The 16,909-nt window shown below is 38.3% G+C and overlaps 1 protein-coding gene across 1 annotated transcript in view; it reads left to right on the forward strand.

Annotated features, from left to right (window-relative positions):
• USH2A (usherin) overlaps nt 1–16,909 on the forward strand; it is a 375,341-nt gene that overhangs the window by 277,209 nt on the left and 81,223 nt on the right. The window contains exons 49-53 of the mRNA XM_066546427.1: nt 4,188–4,356; nt 7,301–7,522; nt 12,632–12,855; nt 15,150–15,360; nt 16,199–16,396. Of these exons, the coding sequence (XP_066402524.1) occupies nt 4,188–4,356; nt 7,301–7,522; nt 12,632–12,855; nt 15,150–15,360; nt 16,199–16,396 (1,024 nt within the window). The remainder of the gene's footprint in view (nt 1–4,187; nt 4,357–7,300; nt 7,523–12,631; nt 12,856–15,149; nt 15,361–16,198; nt 16,397–16,909) is intronic.

Here is a 16,909-nt window from a genome sequence, read left to right on the forward strand (position 1 = left end):
TTCTTTACAAGAGTGAGATCTCCAACCTGCCTAAAATGCTGGTGGCACTGTATTTGTTCACTCCAGGGCTTCTGCTTCCATGTGCAGGATAACACCACCCAGTTGGGGCTGTCGCATTTAGATGTAAGAGGATGAGCTCATAATAACCTTTTGCCAGTGTAACTTTCAATCCATCTGCTTTTCTTCTTTTTCTGTCATGCAATTTTAGCATTACTTGAATGGTTTTGGGGCTTTTTATGGATTGATAATGCAGAATCCTTGGGCTGCCTATCGATGCAAATAGAGACTATCTCTAGAGGACTGCCAAAAAAGTGTTCTTTAACAATTTACAGCTGACTGCAGAGGATGTTATGAAACTACATAATAATAGCACTGACTGTATCAGTTGGTAATGCCAGATGAGAGTCTGAATGTGTTCTCGAACTGACTGGGCCCCTCTTTGGAAACTGTCCATAGGTTGTTGAGAAATACTGAGGATCTTATGTATTTTTAACAAGAGAAAGTAGCTGCTGAAACTTTTGTAACTGTCATGGTTTGACACTGGCACGATGCCAGTGCCCCCATGAAGATACCTTCTCCCTGGTTTCTGCTGTGAGATGTGACCAGGAATAAGCAAAGCAGGCTCCTTCTTAGGAAAGAAAAGAACCAGAACTTTATTAACTACTCTACAACTACAGATAAAAGGAACACACATAGGAAAAATGAAAACCTTACAAATACATTTCCTCCTCCCCCCACCAAATTTCCAACACAATACATCTATTCCTTAAATCACCAACTCTCGGTCCAGCACCACCTTTTAGACAATCAATCCTCAGTTCATCAAGAGGAGAGGAGTCCTTCTTGTACCATGGGCTTCCCCTGGAAACACAGCTGAAGCCTCGTGTGTTTCTGTGTCACTCGTGGCACCGCCCAGAGTACATCTGCCATCGTGACTTCTTCCTTTCATGTCCAGTGCTCTCACCACTGAACACGGACCAGAACTGCTTCTAGGGTTGTCTTTTTAAGGATGCTCTGTCCCGATCCAAAAAAAGGCTCCTTTGGGACACCTGTCCCCCCCATATTTTTTCACCCCCTGGGGCCGAGGGGCACCAACACTGAACCCTCTTGGTTCTGTGGTCATTGCCTCCCCCTAGAATGCAGTCTCTGTGTCACAAGGAACATGGTTCTGTCCATGGCTGTACAAAAAGAGTCCAGCAAAAGCCACTCCATCATCTCTTCCCACTAGGATTCTTCTCTATTCTTCCACTACTTCTCACTTGCCCAGACCTCTCTCACACTTGCACATTTCCTTCCTCATCTTCCACTCTATCTTCTAGGAAAGGTCAATGATCTGTAAAGTTCTCATTCTCCGAGAAGGGGTTAAAAGCTCCTACAAGTGGCCGGCTGAACCCCACCTCTTCTCCGTCCCAGCCGTGCTGCCGGCACAGGCCCATGTTTATCCAGTCTCAAGGTTACAGTCCCAGGCAGCGGCTCTCTCTCTCTCTCTCTGTGTCTCTCAGGGGGGGCTGCCCGATGGCTCCGGGTGTCTCTCTCTCTCTCTCTTCCACCCTTCCACCCCTAGGGCTCAGGCCTACCTCTCCCGGCCACATGGCTTTCCCCTCCCCCTGCCCAGCCAGCAGCTGGGCCGGGGGAGAGACCCGAACTCTTTCCCGCCGGAAACCCAAGAGAACCCTCCCAGGGGAGAGCCCTGCTTTTAACCCCGTGTTCTCAGAGGCGTGTCCATGTCCCAATGGCCAGGTTAAATGCCAATATTAAAGCCTGAATATCCATTGGCCAAAAACACAGCATCCCAAAAAACACATTTCCTGTCAAACCACCACAGTAACACATCTGGATGTACAGCTGGGGATTTTGTGCAGGAATTGAGGAGGAAAAGGAGAGACATCCATAATAATAATAATAATAACAACAACACAATCTTACAAGCAGTGTTTCAAACTGAATGCTGTAGCGTTAGTACTAAAATGGCCCTGCTGGTGTTGGTATGCAGAGCAGCCCTTTCTACAGAGGATTGAAAGGGCAAGTGGCATTTCTTAAAACTGGAAGCATCTCATGGAAAATAAAATGACTCCTCAAGCATTTGAGCCTGGGTAAAGCCAAAGATGTGCACCTTTTTTTATCTGAAAGGTGGAAAGACAGTGTTAAGGTGAAATTTGAGTGGTGGCCATCAGTAAAAAGAATGAAAAATGGGATGACAAATGAAATCCATGAAAAGAAGAGTTGGTATTGGGCCGGACAGATCACAGAGGGAGACACCAGACAATCCCAAGGGGCACAAATTGGGACCAAGAATGCCCAAGGAACATGTGTTTGGCTTCCTTTCATGTAGGTAGGTATAGAATTTCTGGCTGCTGTCTCAAGCTCAGGTTGCAGTAAAATGGACAAGACAGAGGGCATTTTTACGAATGTCAAGAACCTTTGCTAAAGGTGACCTATTCTGAGCAAAGTGGCCCAATAGGACTTGGGTTTCTGGTTTTAAGAATGCTTTTTAGCCACTTGGAAATACCGAGAGACCAGGTAAACTTTCAGATTTCTTTGGAGCCAATTGTAAATTAAGAAAAACAGCCTGGAGTGCATGCCAGTCATTGCAAAAAGCTAGGAAGCAGAGAGAGTTCTAAAGCAGAGTTTTATTTGACATCTTAGCTAATGATCTGGAAGAAAGAACAGTAGGTTAAGGAAATTCATAGATTGGGTTATATTACCAGTGACAAAATGGACAGCAAAATAATATAATAGTGCCTACAGAGATCCAAAATTCCTGAAAAATATGAAATTCAGCTACATTGGTAGTCTAAAATAGATGCTGAAGAAGAAAGTGCATTGGAAAAGCAGAAAACAGTGTCACAATTCAAAGCATATAAAGTTATAAAACCTAAAAATATAATGAGGAAACAGGAACCTCCTCTGTCCTACCTGATGTTAATTGTGAGTTACCTATTTTTATGTACTGTAACTTGTAAATTCAGAACCTAACCTAATACTCCCAAGAGTCATGGAATAATGGTCATTCAAAAGTGAAGAAAACAAAGCATCATCCTTCTGAAGTCAAAGAGAGTTTATGACATCAGAGAAGCAATATTTTTGTTTGTATTCTTTTTTATTATCATTATAATTATAATACAAAAGAGATGCCCTGAGATCATTAATATACATTTCTACAAGTTTTTTTCTCAAGTAATAGTTAAAGTACTTAGGTAAACAAAAGATCCTTCAGAGGAACATTTTCTTTCTTTGTTGCTAAGCTAACCTGATTGAGGACATGGTAAAAGTCAGTAGTGGAAGAGGTCCATTTCAAAAGAAAACAAAGGAGGAACTCTGCCCTAACATCTCTGCTCTCCTGCCAACTCCATTTCATGTCTAGCTGGAAGAAGCTGATATAAGTTGCACTGGCTGTAGGTTCCAAGTTTACCATTTTTATGGTTATTCTACTGACTGTGCTGTATGATTTGCTGGGTATTCAGTGTGCCACTCCACTGACACAGGAGTAAGTGTACAAATAAATATTTGATTGTTCAAGCATATAATTTTCTCGACACCACCTAGAAAGAAGTCCACAGTTAAAAGGCCTTTTCAAAATTCATTTCCATATAAATTTTATTCTGAAAAAAAAGTCCTTATATAAACACTATTCTCTTGAGATCACATTCTCTGAAGAACTATAGTCATAATGTGCTATAAGAAGATAATTCCACTTATTTTTATGTGAATGAAAACCCAAAAGCTCATATTGGGAAATACTTTTTTTTTAGTTGTAAGGGTTTCATCATAAATAAAAAAAAAAAAAATAAACAAGAATTGGAAAGAAAAAAAAAGGGTCAGGTGATGGTAGACTAAATCCACATTGCAATCTACTCCACACTGAGAGACTCAAACAGCCTGCAAGGCATGTGAAGATGATTCATATTAATGGACTATTTTATTAAGGTGCAGTATGGTTGAAGGCCACAGAATAGCAGCATTCTGTCAGATACACAGTAGTTTATTGAAGTCTGATAATGCTGGAGGGCACAGAATTTTAGCCAAGTTACATTTTATTTGACTGCCGTCCTATTAGTGCCTGCACTAGGATACATGTTTTCATATACATTGTTTTGCCAGACAACACATTATGTGCTATTTAACAGATACTGCCTTCTTACTGATCTTCTTTTTTTTTTTCTTTTTCATTTTTTTACTACTTCTAGGTATGTTGTAATGGGATTCTGCACAACAATAAACCTGGCTTCCAATGCTGTGAGGACAAGTACATTCCATTTATTCTTAATTCACCAGGGGTTTGCTGTGGTGGGCAGATACATGCTGTGCAACCGAAACATCAGTGCTGTGGTGGTTATTACACCAGAGTTTTAGTAGGTAAGAGACAACTCCTTTCCACTGCTTGAATGAAGTAAAACAACAAAGTTGATTTATTTGTTAAATCAAGGAGAATGAAAACAATAAATGTGAGATTTATCAAGATTTATAGATGTCTGTGAGATTTGTGCTCAGTGCAAAGGAAATTGCACTCTCTTTCCCTTCTAAACACAGTACACTCTGTTTGTACAAGAAAGGCTTAATTGATGAAACCTGATGATTGGGTCATTTCCCAGAGAACTAATTTGTGCAAAACTATACTTAATTGCAGTAAGTGCCGCATAATGGAGAGGGCAGTTCTCCTTAATAGGAACACCATCAGGCAATTTAGTGGTGAAGTTTAGTTCTCTGCTTGACTTGACCCCACATGATTTTCCATAGCCATTTCAGTTGTAGAACAATTGTTAGCCTTTGTGTTGATATTGTGGATGACATCACTTCTACTTGTTTCTACATTGTCTACTCTTTGTTTCCACTGTTACAGATCAAAGCATGCCTCCCACGTGCATTAACTTTGATGGTAATTTATCCTTTTCTTATTCTCAGAGTGATTTGGGAATTTTGCCAAAAACTGTGCTTCTGCATTACTGTCCAGAGTTTGGTTTTCCAGTTTGCTGGGAGGTCATTGTTGATAGGAAAAGGAGGAAAAGGAGGAGGAGAGATCCCTTTCATGGGGCCAGTGTTTAGAGCATATAACTCTTTGTAGGCAATTGTCAGGTCAGGAGCTAAAATGCTTCCATTACTGATGAGCTAGCACACATTCCGTAGGCTCAGAAGTGCTTGACATTTTGCCAACACGTTCAGCACATCCCAAGTTCTGATCTTTTGAAAAGTAATTAATATATCACAATATTAGAATGCCTTCCATGATGTCATCAGAAAAGTTCTATAACATGGAAGAACCAGAGAAGTGTATTTTGCTGACCTCATTAATCTCAGTGTACTGAAATGGAGAGATTATACTGTGACCTCTGTCCCCATCCAGTGGTCTATGTTAACTAGCTTAATGTTGTTTACATCAAGAAAGAAAAGCACAGTAGAACAAAATATCTTATATCTGAAAGTAGTTCTTGTTCAGTCAGCAGTCCACAAGCATGAAACAGTGAATGTTTGAACATGATTTTAAACAAATTTTCTAAGTATACTTGCTGCATTATTTTTCTATACTCTAAAGGGCAGCAACATGAACACTGTTGGTCACTTTTTTCTTTTTTATTTTTATAAATATGCTAATAACCTCAAGCTAAATGTTAATGTGGGTCATTCTTTGATAAGGATAACAATTAACTGGTAAGACTGCATAGTAGTTTTCAGAGGGAGAACATTTTCAAGCCTAGCTTGGAATGGAACCCATTTTGAGAGGTTAATGAGAAGGTTACTGATCCTTTGTGTCTTATGTCTAATAGTTCTTTAAAAAAATAGTTTTATTTCCAATAGATATAAGCAACAGTCTGTGTTTTAATACTTTCTCTGTGTAGCAGCTAAATTAGCTTCCGAGGAATGCAGGAAAATATGATGAAGTACCTAGATGGATTGTATCTATTATACTCTAAAAATTTGTTCTCATCTTTTTTTTAGTTATTATTGACTTTATTTGATAAAGTTATTTTTACAGGATATAAGCATACATATTTCCCAGATGTTGTTTGGCCAGCTCAATAGCTCGGGATGTGCTGAAGCATACCAGGCTGGAGGCATGAAGATTACAAATTAGGAAGGCAGAATCTCAGTTTCTGAAACACTAGTGCACAAAGAAGTGCAAACATCCATCCCAGAACTAAGATGGGAGGCAGAACAAATAATGTTACTACCACCCAGGCACCTCTTTGGCAAGGAACGTGGGGAGAAAGGAAAACACTGTTCTCCCTCATCTTTTACAATCTCAGCACATGGTTATTTCTGACAAAAGCTGCACTGAGTTTGGAACTCTCTGTCTTTTAATTCCCAACCTTTCATAAGAAAAAAACTTGAGATATTGCTTTAAATGAGAAGAATGAGTTTTAAAAATCAAAACACATTTCTTTGATTAACATTCAGGAATCAAAATACTTCATTCAGCTCTATTATCCATCTTCAATAGCAAAATAAAACCATTCTTCCTTCCAAATGACATTTGAGCCACAGAAAACACTGCAACACAGAAAAATAATATAAAAATATTAGAACACTGGATCAGCTCAATTGGATTCACTAGCAGACACTAATGAATGAAAATTACCATTTATCAACATTTTTGTATCCTTTATAACACTATGTGCTTTGTTCTTAGCCCACAGCTTATTCCAGTCCACCCCACCCCACCATTACAGTGTCAGTCTCATTGGCAGTCTTATACTACAGTCTTTTCCTGCAAAAGCTGATGATTTTGCTTAAGTTGCAGCCAAGCCCACCAATTGTGATGGTGGTATTTAATTTTTAAAGTGAGTTTAATCCTTAAATTCTCTGTGAGATGAAGTCCTGAGCGACACTCAAACATGAAAAATGCTTTAAGCATTGTGAATTGATTCATCAAGACAAGTTTGGAATGATTTTGAAGGAGACAAGGAATTTTTTTTCAAAGAATAAGTAGCCTGATGGTTCTGTTAAACACAGCAAGAGTGTACTCTCTTTACTGTGTAGCTGCAATTGCAAAAAGTTTTTATTTGCATAATTGTCATATGCACAGACATTGTTCTTCTCAGCTTTGTCTCTGTCATGCTTGTCTTTTGATATCTTACAGAGTCTTGACCTGAATTAATAAATGCACATTTCTTTAATCATTATTACAAATTAATATAATACTTTTATAGCATCCTAAACCACCAAGTGATTCTGTGCTTTCACCTGGAGAGTTCTGTACATGAACCTGTGTGAATCCAGATTTGTTGCTATCTAATGAAAGGCTCTCAGGAATTTCAAGGGCTGTAAATGGATAAAATCTTTAATTGTATCCTTATATTGACAGGAGAAGTATGCTGCCCTAATGATGAGGAAAACAGAGTTTCAGTTGGAATTGGTGATTCCTGCTGCCAGGGAATGCCTTACTCCACATCGGGCAATCAAATCTGCTGTGGTGGATCCCTGCATGACAGTTTCAATCAGCAGTGCTGTGGTGGAAGGGTCATAAGCATGGACTCGGTCTGTTGTGGTGATGAAAAGGAAGGGACTGCATACAGACCTCTTACAGGTAAGTGATAAGTCCTCAAGAAAAAGCTCTTCATCTTTTTGAATCTCTTGTGACACCAGCCATTCAGAAGTGACACACTCAGGTTTGAAGTGTGTGTGCCAATTTGTTAAAATGTTCTTGCACTTTAGTCACCTATTTTGCTATACTCCAAAATGCTGAGCTTGCAGTAACCTTCTTTGCCTTTGTGCAAAAGCTGCAGGGGCTGAAGAAACCAGACAGTTCAAAAGGAGTGAATGATCTTTCCTTGTGCAAGTGAGGAAACAGGACTGGTGCCCTCAGTGAGGTTAGATTGACCACCTTGTGCCACCATGTATCCCAGTGCAGGGATTTTCCATTGGCTCTGGAAATGTGGGGTTAGTCACCTGGAAACTGAAGATTGCAATGGTGTCTGCTTGGTGGTCTATGTCACTCTCTTGTGTTCATCCCTCACATGGGGCTAAACCTGCTGTAGTTTAAAATTAACAAAAAATTAATCCCCAGCACTGCTCACTAGCTCATCTGGTGTATCCCATTAATTTCTTGGAAATTATAGGAAATTACTCTATCATTTAGAGGTACAATCCAAACCCTACTTCCTTATAAAACACTTCGCGACTATCTGAGGACAGACATTGGAGGTATTATTAGAAAACCTATTCAGATATTTTCATGTGTCTTTTCTTTCCACAGTTATTAGACAAATTATATCCCATCAGCTTTCGGCTTTCTCAGCCTGACAAAAAGACTTCAGAAACTATTGTGGTGTGAAAAGGGAGTCTGATTTCAAAATAGAGAAATAATGAAGGTTTAGTACCCAGCTTTGCTTTGTGTACAAAGCTAAGTGATGGTGTGTGCCAGTTTGAGCCTCTTAGTTGTACAACCAAGAATCTTAACATATAACTAAGAATCCAGATCTGAAGGCTGAACTCCTCCTTTCTCCAAAAAATAAGCTCTGTCTTCAGCTAGTTTTTTGTATTCCCTGGATCCTTCAGTGGCTCTGTTAGTAGGAACAGCCTCGTTGGGTGCTGACTGTCCAGATGAGGTAATCAGATGAGTATTGCCATGGTTTCTGTGGTTTCCATGCTATCCCTCCCTTCCACTGACAACTCCTGGTGTGAGCTGTGAGCAGCACTGCTTGCATGATTTTAGCTCCCTCTCATTATGATCCCTAATTGTGCCTGATCTACCGCATGCCTGCTCTCAATACCAGCTCTGAGCAAGGCCCTCTTGCATAGCCCCGCATTGTGCGGCTGCCACAAGACGGGGCTGGCTCATAAAACATCTCTTTATGTACTTTATTACTTAAACTCTTTTATTTGCCTGCAGGAGCCCTTTAACAAAATCACATTGAATTGACTTTCTCACACCAAATCAAATCTCTCTGGTCCCAGTTCAGTTGTCTTTGTCAATATGTATTTTATAAATGGAGTGAATTAACAGATGCTGTTGGAACAGAACTGCTGGGGTAGCGTTTATGTTTTTACTGCTCTCTCTGGGCAGATGAGTTGTGTAGGAGTGTAATACAGGTATCTTGGGATGAAAGTTATGTTCTTCATTTCAGTATATATGTATTCTTAACAGGTTTTTTTTCCTTTAAATAGATATATTTAAAAAACCTTTATATCTCTCTTTTAAAAATGTATTTAGCCTATAACGCTCAATCATTTACACTATTTTTCCCAAGAATGGGTTGGGGTGACAGTTTTTTGGCCATTGAAAAAGAAAACAGTGGCTTTTTTCATTGCTTATGGGTTTTCTGTGAGGACTTTACGCTGTGAGCCAGCACACAGCTGAACACAAATACAGGTTTGAAAGATGAATTAGCACAACAGTTGAAAAGAGATCGTATTCTTTTGCATTAAGCATAGAATAGATTGTGGTTTCTTATCATATCATATAGATCATGCTCAATTGGTTTTTGCTTAATTTCTTGGAGTAATTCAGCCTTGCTAAATACATCACGAAAATGCAGAAGCCGGGCATAAAAATCTACCTGCTTCCTATCCTAATTATTGTAATTATTCTAATGGAAAAAATGCTCTTACACAAAAACATAATTTACTTATCATTGGCAAATGGATAAGTAGAATTTTGCAAGAATATGGTAATTGGAAGGCTGATCTCATTGTCTGGAAGGAGAAGAGGTAACAGGGGTGGTTTTATGCAAAAGCTGAATTGCTTCTGAAGCACTGTTTTGCACTTGGCAATGAATGCCATAGCTAAAAATCTAGTGACAATTTAAAGCTTCTGTTTGAGAGCTTTAAGTCCTTCCAAAAAAAGCATAAGAGAAAAACTAGTTCACTAGAAGTGCAAGCCCTGTACACAATCTCATTTTGTTGCATGTCCAGTTCAAAATCGGTGTCTTTTTGCTGAATCTAGATCCAGGTTTAAGCTGAATGTCGGTTTAAGAGCTTGAATCATAGAATTTTTCACTTGCCATTACATACCTTTTTCAGAGAGTCTACCTTGCAAAAAGAGATTTTTCATCCATCCCACATTACTTTTTTCTCTTTATGTATTAATTTCTCTTTTCTTAGGTTTCTTTTTCAGCCCCTCGTTGGCCTTATTTAGTGGGGTGACCATAGAGACATCTACTGGCAAAGGCTGGCATTGGTGAACAGGCACATCCTGAGCCCCACTGCTGCAGTGTGATTATCCAAAGTTCTCTATTTCTGGCTATAAAGGATAATGTCAGCTAAAACCACTCTTGGATTTTCTCTCTCACTGTCTTTTCTTTTTTTTTTTTCCTTTTAATGCCACTGTACTGACATCCCAGACTCATGAAAGATGATGCTTTGTACTGTTGTGGTTCCTGATCTGTAATAGTGGCAATACCCGCATGTAAGCCAAGGATTTTTGGAGTAGTTTGCGATGTACACTGGCTCTGTATTTTGTTGATCCTCTATTCTGGCTCCAAAGGCTAAGCCTTTTAATACTCATTTTTTTCCCTTTTGAAAGCATTGGTTTTGCAGATTTACTAAATTAGTAATTCATCACTCAGCTAGGTTTATAAATTTTTTCAGTTTCTGGGGATGAACATGAAATAGTTGTTGACAGAAATCAGTTTTAGCAGGAAGTGTCTTTTCCAGCCCATGGATTTTCTTTTTGCTATAATGCATTACGTGCCTATGAAACAAATATATAAAATATGACACACACATTCCAACTGAGTTACAAACAAATAGTTTACATTTTGATGTTTTACTGGATTCAGCAAGGGTTTATAGGAATTTCTGGATCCTTAGGCAATTGAATAAAGCAATTTTTAGAAGGCAAATCAATCCATCAATATTACATGGTCCTATTTTGTTTTTCTTGGAGCATATTTAAAATTGTACATTTGAGGTGTCAAGGTTCAGGAGTCAAGTGCTACATGTGATAAATTAAGGAAAGGTCAGAGGCTATGCAATGCAGTTTCAGAAGATTGTCTACCTCTGCCTTTGCAGCTCATTCATGCTGAAGTGATGCACTCTGGGAATTACTACCAAACTCTGCTCTGCAACATCTGCTCTCCCTAAGTGAGTTAGTGCACGTCAGACATCTTTATGTCAGAATATTGCAGTGATGGATGCAGTCTTCAGAAAATGCTGCATAAAAATCTGGTGTGCCGTTCTGGCCATTAAGTGAAATTACTATTTAAATTAATGGCGCTGTCACAGTTTATCTGTGCAAAGAATGAACGCTGATTAGGGTATTAAGTAATTAGCAATTTATCACACTGGAACAAGGTTGATAATAATTAAAGAAGTAATGGTTTACCAAAGAAACTAGAAAGGGAGTCACTTCTTGTTATGTGAGTGAAATCTTGGCTGAAAAATTTAATTCAGTTAAACAAAGATGAGGTTCACAGTGAAAGAATACAGCTTTGTTTGTTTCAATAGAAAAACAGTTCATTATCAAAATTTTAGTTTGCCTGTCAGAAGTCCCTTGGGGCTGTCTGAGTTGCTTATTAGTATTGAATTGAGTCATTTTCTGCATTAATTCTCTCTTTAAAATTGGTAGAATCCTAGGACAATTTGGAAAAAGGGTGTGAATAAGAGGAAATATTTTACATCTTGAAGAGCTGGTGATCACAGTTTGATTGCTGTGAATAGAACCAGCCCTGAAAAAAGATAAAGTATGCAAGTAACATCACCATTTTTAGCCATTCCAGTGATTGGAATGAAATGTTCTGAATGCTTTAGCAGGATCACACCTTTAAAGATTAATTTTCATTATGTATGACTTCTAAGAGAGATTTGCTGCAATAAATAGCAGTGAAAAAGTGGCCACTCTTGCACGTGTTTTAGATGCCAACATACGATAGAAATGATGTCAAACACAAACTACGTTGTAGAAGTAAGAATATATCACAGCCCTGGTTTTTGTGTGATATCTTTCTAGTTCAATTAGTAATAACATTTATTTCATTGCAGTTATAAAGGAGTTTGTAGTATTTGGTTCTGAGTTAAAACTTACCCCTTTCTGGTGTTGGGTTCAACACTGGTATTTCATGTGAATATGTGGAAAATTGCAGTGGTTATGGTGAGCTTTATTTTTAAATGAGCTTTATTTTTAAAAATAAAATTATTGAAACCAGAAAAAAGATAGTAGAATTAATTTTGGCAGCTTATCAATTCCACTGTAGAAATGCAAATTATGTATAGGAATCAGCTTCTTGAGTGGTAATTCTCTGTATAAGATGAGTGAAGCTTCACTGTGGGTATTTTCCAAGTGACCCATTCCATTCTAGGTACCTAACATGAACCCCTACTTTAAAATATAAAATATTTACATTCTACAGGAAATTTTCATCAACAATCCATCTCCAGCCTGCTGTTGCCAGTACACTGGTGTGATATTCCATAGCAAAGTTCTTTACAAAGTTCAGGAGTGGTGAGCATTGATTGTAGAGCACCCTGTTTATTTCTCTAATTCTTGATTGTTTTCAGCAGGTCTGGAAGTCAGGATGCTTACTTCAGTCACCTCATGTTTGAATTTAATCTCACTTTAGCTAAATCTGCATAATTCCAGCTGCTGGTGGGTTTATGCCAAGATATATTGCATTGTGAGCTTTCTCCTTTCTTATCTATTTATTTACTTAAATTTCATATTCAGCTTTTTTTTTGTTTGTTTGTTTGTTCATTTCAGGGATGTTCTGTTGTGGGCAAGAGTATGTGAATAAGTCAGATACCATATGCTGCTCAGGTTCCAGTGGTGAGTCCCTAGCACATGTTAGAAAGAATGACCAAGTGCCAGTAAAATGCTGTGAGACTGAACTTATTCCAAAGAGCGAAGAATGCTGTAATGGAGTTGGATATAATCCTTTGAAATATGTTTGCTCTGACAAGATTTCAGCTGGAATGATGATGAAGGTAATTGATAGAAAATCTCTTGGTAGCTCTGATTTGATGATGGAAAGAGAAATACACTGTTCATAACTATTTTTCTAAAATAAGAATATAAAAACTCTTGTGTGCATTATTCATTTTCACATTACATCCATATTAATACCGAATGAGTTTGCCATGATTGATGTTATTGCAATGAATTCTAAAGGAATTAATAATGATTAGCTGCCTCTGTGAAGTGTTGCCCAGCACTTCAGATTAGTACAGTGGCTAAAAGCTGGCATACTAACAAGACTGACATATATAGCCAGTTTCCATTCTGTGACCACTGTTTCTGATGATGTTCATTAAGTGGAAATTAAAATTGGATGGCCAGTTCTGAAGTATAAAAATGCTATAACATTTCAATTTGGGCAGGCAGTAGGCCATGATTCCCCAAGCCCATAAAAAAATCCACAAAAAACTCCAAAAATAAAAATAAAGCAATTGACATTTTCTTGATGGACTTAATCCCGATCCTACAGAAAACCAGTGGCCATTTTGGCATAAATTTCAACAGTACTAGGATGAGTCCTTTCCTGCCTAATGAATTATATAGCTTATTCTCATTCTATTTTAATGTCAGAGTAAACTAAACACCATAAAGGCTAATTTGGTCTTTTCCAAGAGTGCCCTATGACTGTAGGCATCAGCATGAGACAATTTTGCCTGCAACTCCAAGTTGAATTCAACAGAAATCTTCAAGAATTAGCATCTTGGCGTTATGCATATGCTGTAAAAATGTTCTCAATTGTTATTTTATATATATATATGTGTATATTCTTTTTATAAAATTGTATTTATATTTATTATAAGAGGGAGAGAGAAAGTGAGAGAGAAGAAAAGAACATTGGATATTGTGAATTCTACAACAGGGAAATCAGAAAGATGTTGTGGAATTTACCAAACATATAAGAAAAGTAAAACAGACCCCATCCTGCCATATGCAGGTGTTCCTATGTCCTTGTTGTTCATCTGCTAAGTTAATACAGAAAAATTTCTTACATCTTTGCCTTTTCATGTCAAGGTTTTCATGTAATTTCATTTTCAGACTGAATCATTTTCTCCTAGAGAAAATCCAGGCATTGTGATGAGTCAGCTGCAGTTCCTCAATGCATTGTATTAGTAGCTCACACAAGGAAAAAAATGGCTGAGAACAGGTTAATGAATTCTGGTAGATAACACACCAGATCCCTGCCTTAGGTATAAAGTATAAACAAAGGAAGTGCTTTGTATTTCACTTACCCACAGTAGAAAAGAGATAGCAGTGCTGGCTCTCTGAGATGTATAGATTTACTAACAGCAAAAGGGCTGATAGGCTGACACATTCTGCAGCTACTTTACATGGGAATGCAATCCATCTATATCCTGCATCCTATACGGATATCTATCACAACATAATTATTTGTGGAAGGGCCAAATTTGGGAAGGTAAATTAGCTGAAGTTTCTAATCAGCTGAGAAACTAATTTCAATAGGTGAATTATGGAAGCATTAGGTATAATCTGCTTGGATTTCCTTCTCAAGTTTATGACCTAATGGGCAAAAATATTTGTGGCAAATTTGGCAGTACATTTCTTTCTGCAGCAACCTATATTTCATGAGAATTATTGCTCTCTAGCTTATGGTTTGGCAAAAATATTATTTCATGAATTTTAATGGAAAGTTTTGGATGCTCAGTGTATATTTCTGTGAATTGTACTTTATGGGTTAAATCTTATATCTTTATGTTTGCAGAGGTCCTCTTCTTGCAGCAAAGCTTGTGTTTAGTAGTGATGTGACAGAGGACATGATTTATATAGCCCATGGATAGAGTTTTCAGCCTCAAAAGCTGCCAAGGACTTGCACAGAGCCCTCTTGTGTACTTGGCAAGCTGTATGAGGGGCTGGGAATTTGCTACTGATTTGCCACAGGATATTGGCTTTTGCAGGAACAGAATGTTCAAATTCTTGGGTAAAATCCTGTTGTCATTGATTCTAGACTCTTCTATTTTCAACAAATCCTGCCATTTGTGGTTCCAGTAATTAAAATTTGTGATGCTTTCATCCAAGGACCCTAAAAAAACCTGTTTCTTTTGGAAAGGATTATAGAAACTTCAATGATCAAAGACAGTAGATGGGCCAAAGGCTGAAAGGTTCTCACATATACTGGAAATATCAATGTAATCAAGGTGGTGACATGGTTTTTGTGTTGTATAACGATAGAGAAATAATAATGGAAGCATTTATAGAGAAAGGAAAATGTGGGAAATATATTTAAATTTTCCTATGTATTCCTTAGGTAAAAGAAGAATGCAAGGCTAATGTCCTTTGCCCTTTATCTATGGAGGGAACAGCACACTGTGGAAAGTGTGACTTTGATCCTATGGAGAGTATCTGTGCGTGGATAAAAGGTTCACAGAGTGCTACAGAAACAGAGGTAGAGGCAGGTGTGTGTCCAGCAGAAGAGGAGACTGTCTACACAGGAGGTCCAACACAGTATTCATTTACAGGTAAGGAAAAGTGGCAGACCAGACTGGTGATTTGTTAGTATAGATAATTTGCTCTGGAGAAAAAGATGGCCTGAATGCTATCAGATAGCCCAATTAAATGCGAGGCAGTGTGAAGAACAACATGGATCTTCTCAAGTGAATCCAGAGAAGGCCATGAAGATGCTCAGAGGCTGGAGCAGCTCTGCTGTGCAGACAGGCTGAGACAGCTGGGATTGTTCAGCCTGGAGAAGAGAAGTGAAGGTTTCAGGGGGACCTTAGAGCACCTTCCTGTACCTCAGGAAGGGTCTACAAGACAGTCAGGGAGGGACTTTTTGCAAGGGCAGGTAGTGATAGGACAAGGGGAATGGCTTTGAGCTAAAAGAGGTCAGGTTTAGATGATATATTAGGAAGAGATTCTTTACTGTGAGGGTGGTGAGGCACTGAAACTGGTTGCCCAGAGATGTTGTGGTTGCCCCATCTCTGGAATTGCTCAAGGCCAGGCTGGATGGGTTTTGAACCTGATCTAGTGGAAGATGTCTCTGCCCATGGCAGAGGGGTTGGAATTAGATGATCTTTAATATAGCTTCCAACCCTGGCCATTCTATGATTCTATGAAGTCTAGTGAAGCAGAATTCTTTTAAGAAGTAATCTGTGAATTGGGGCGGAGACTTCAGGGATATGCAATGAGCGAGATTCAATGAGTACCTAATGTGTAAACTTGCTTTCAAAAAAGTTGATAAAACAATGGCCCTGTCTAAAGAATACCATCTATTTCTATCTGTAACCCCCCCCTCCAAAAAAAAGTTATTTTGTATTTTGATAAGACTGAGATGATCCAAATGTAATTTTCTTTTCCTAGATGTGAACCTTGAACCTTTTGTCACATATGAGTACAGGGTGGCTGCTTGGAATAGCTATGGAAGAAGTCTCAGTGAAGTTAGCAGAGCTGTCACTAAGCAAGATGTGCCACAGGGTGTAAGTCCTCCAAAATGGGCCAAAGTAGATAATCGGGAAGACATGATACTGCTCAGCTGGGAGGAACCACTTCAACCAAATGGTATTGATACGTTTTTATAAGTGTTTTTTCTATTATTCCAATGACAGTGTTCCTAAATCAGAAAACATATCTTAATTAACCCCTGTCACTGAAGTATGCATATTCCTAAACTCTGCAGGAAGGTTTTTTTGTAGGTTGCTATAATTTTCATTGCAAGTAAGAGGAGAGTCTTCACAGAAAACAACTTATTATGTCTTTACAAAGTGCCAAAAAGCCTCTTTTGAGAACAGTTGTAATAATAAGTGTGCAAATATGATCAGAAAATGACAATCATCCTAAAAATATTTGGGGATTTGTGGGTAGTGCTAGTGGTGCTTACATTTATTTCAGGAAATCTTGCTTATTATTTTCAAACTGTGAGGAAACTTGGTAGTGCTCTCACTAAAAACTGGGATCTACTCAGATACTGAGGCAGATGCTGGGGAAAGTTGCTGGTAATTGACATTCAGCATTTAATCAGAATTATTATCTGCTACTCTGGCCATGTGGATATTTCATTGACTGTTTTCTGTA

The sequence above is a fragment of the Molothrus aeneus genome, chromosome 3 (assembly GCF_037042795.1).
Source record: "Molothrus aeneus isolate 106 chromosome 3, BPBGC_Maene_1.0, whole genome shotgun sequence".
Lineage (NCBI taxonomy): Eukaryota > Metazoa > Chordata > Aves > Passeriformes > Icteridae > Molothrus > Molothrus aeneus.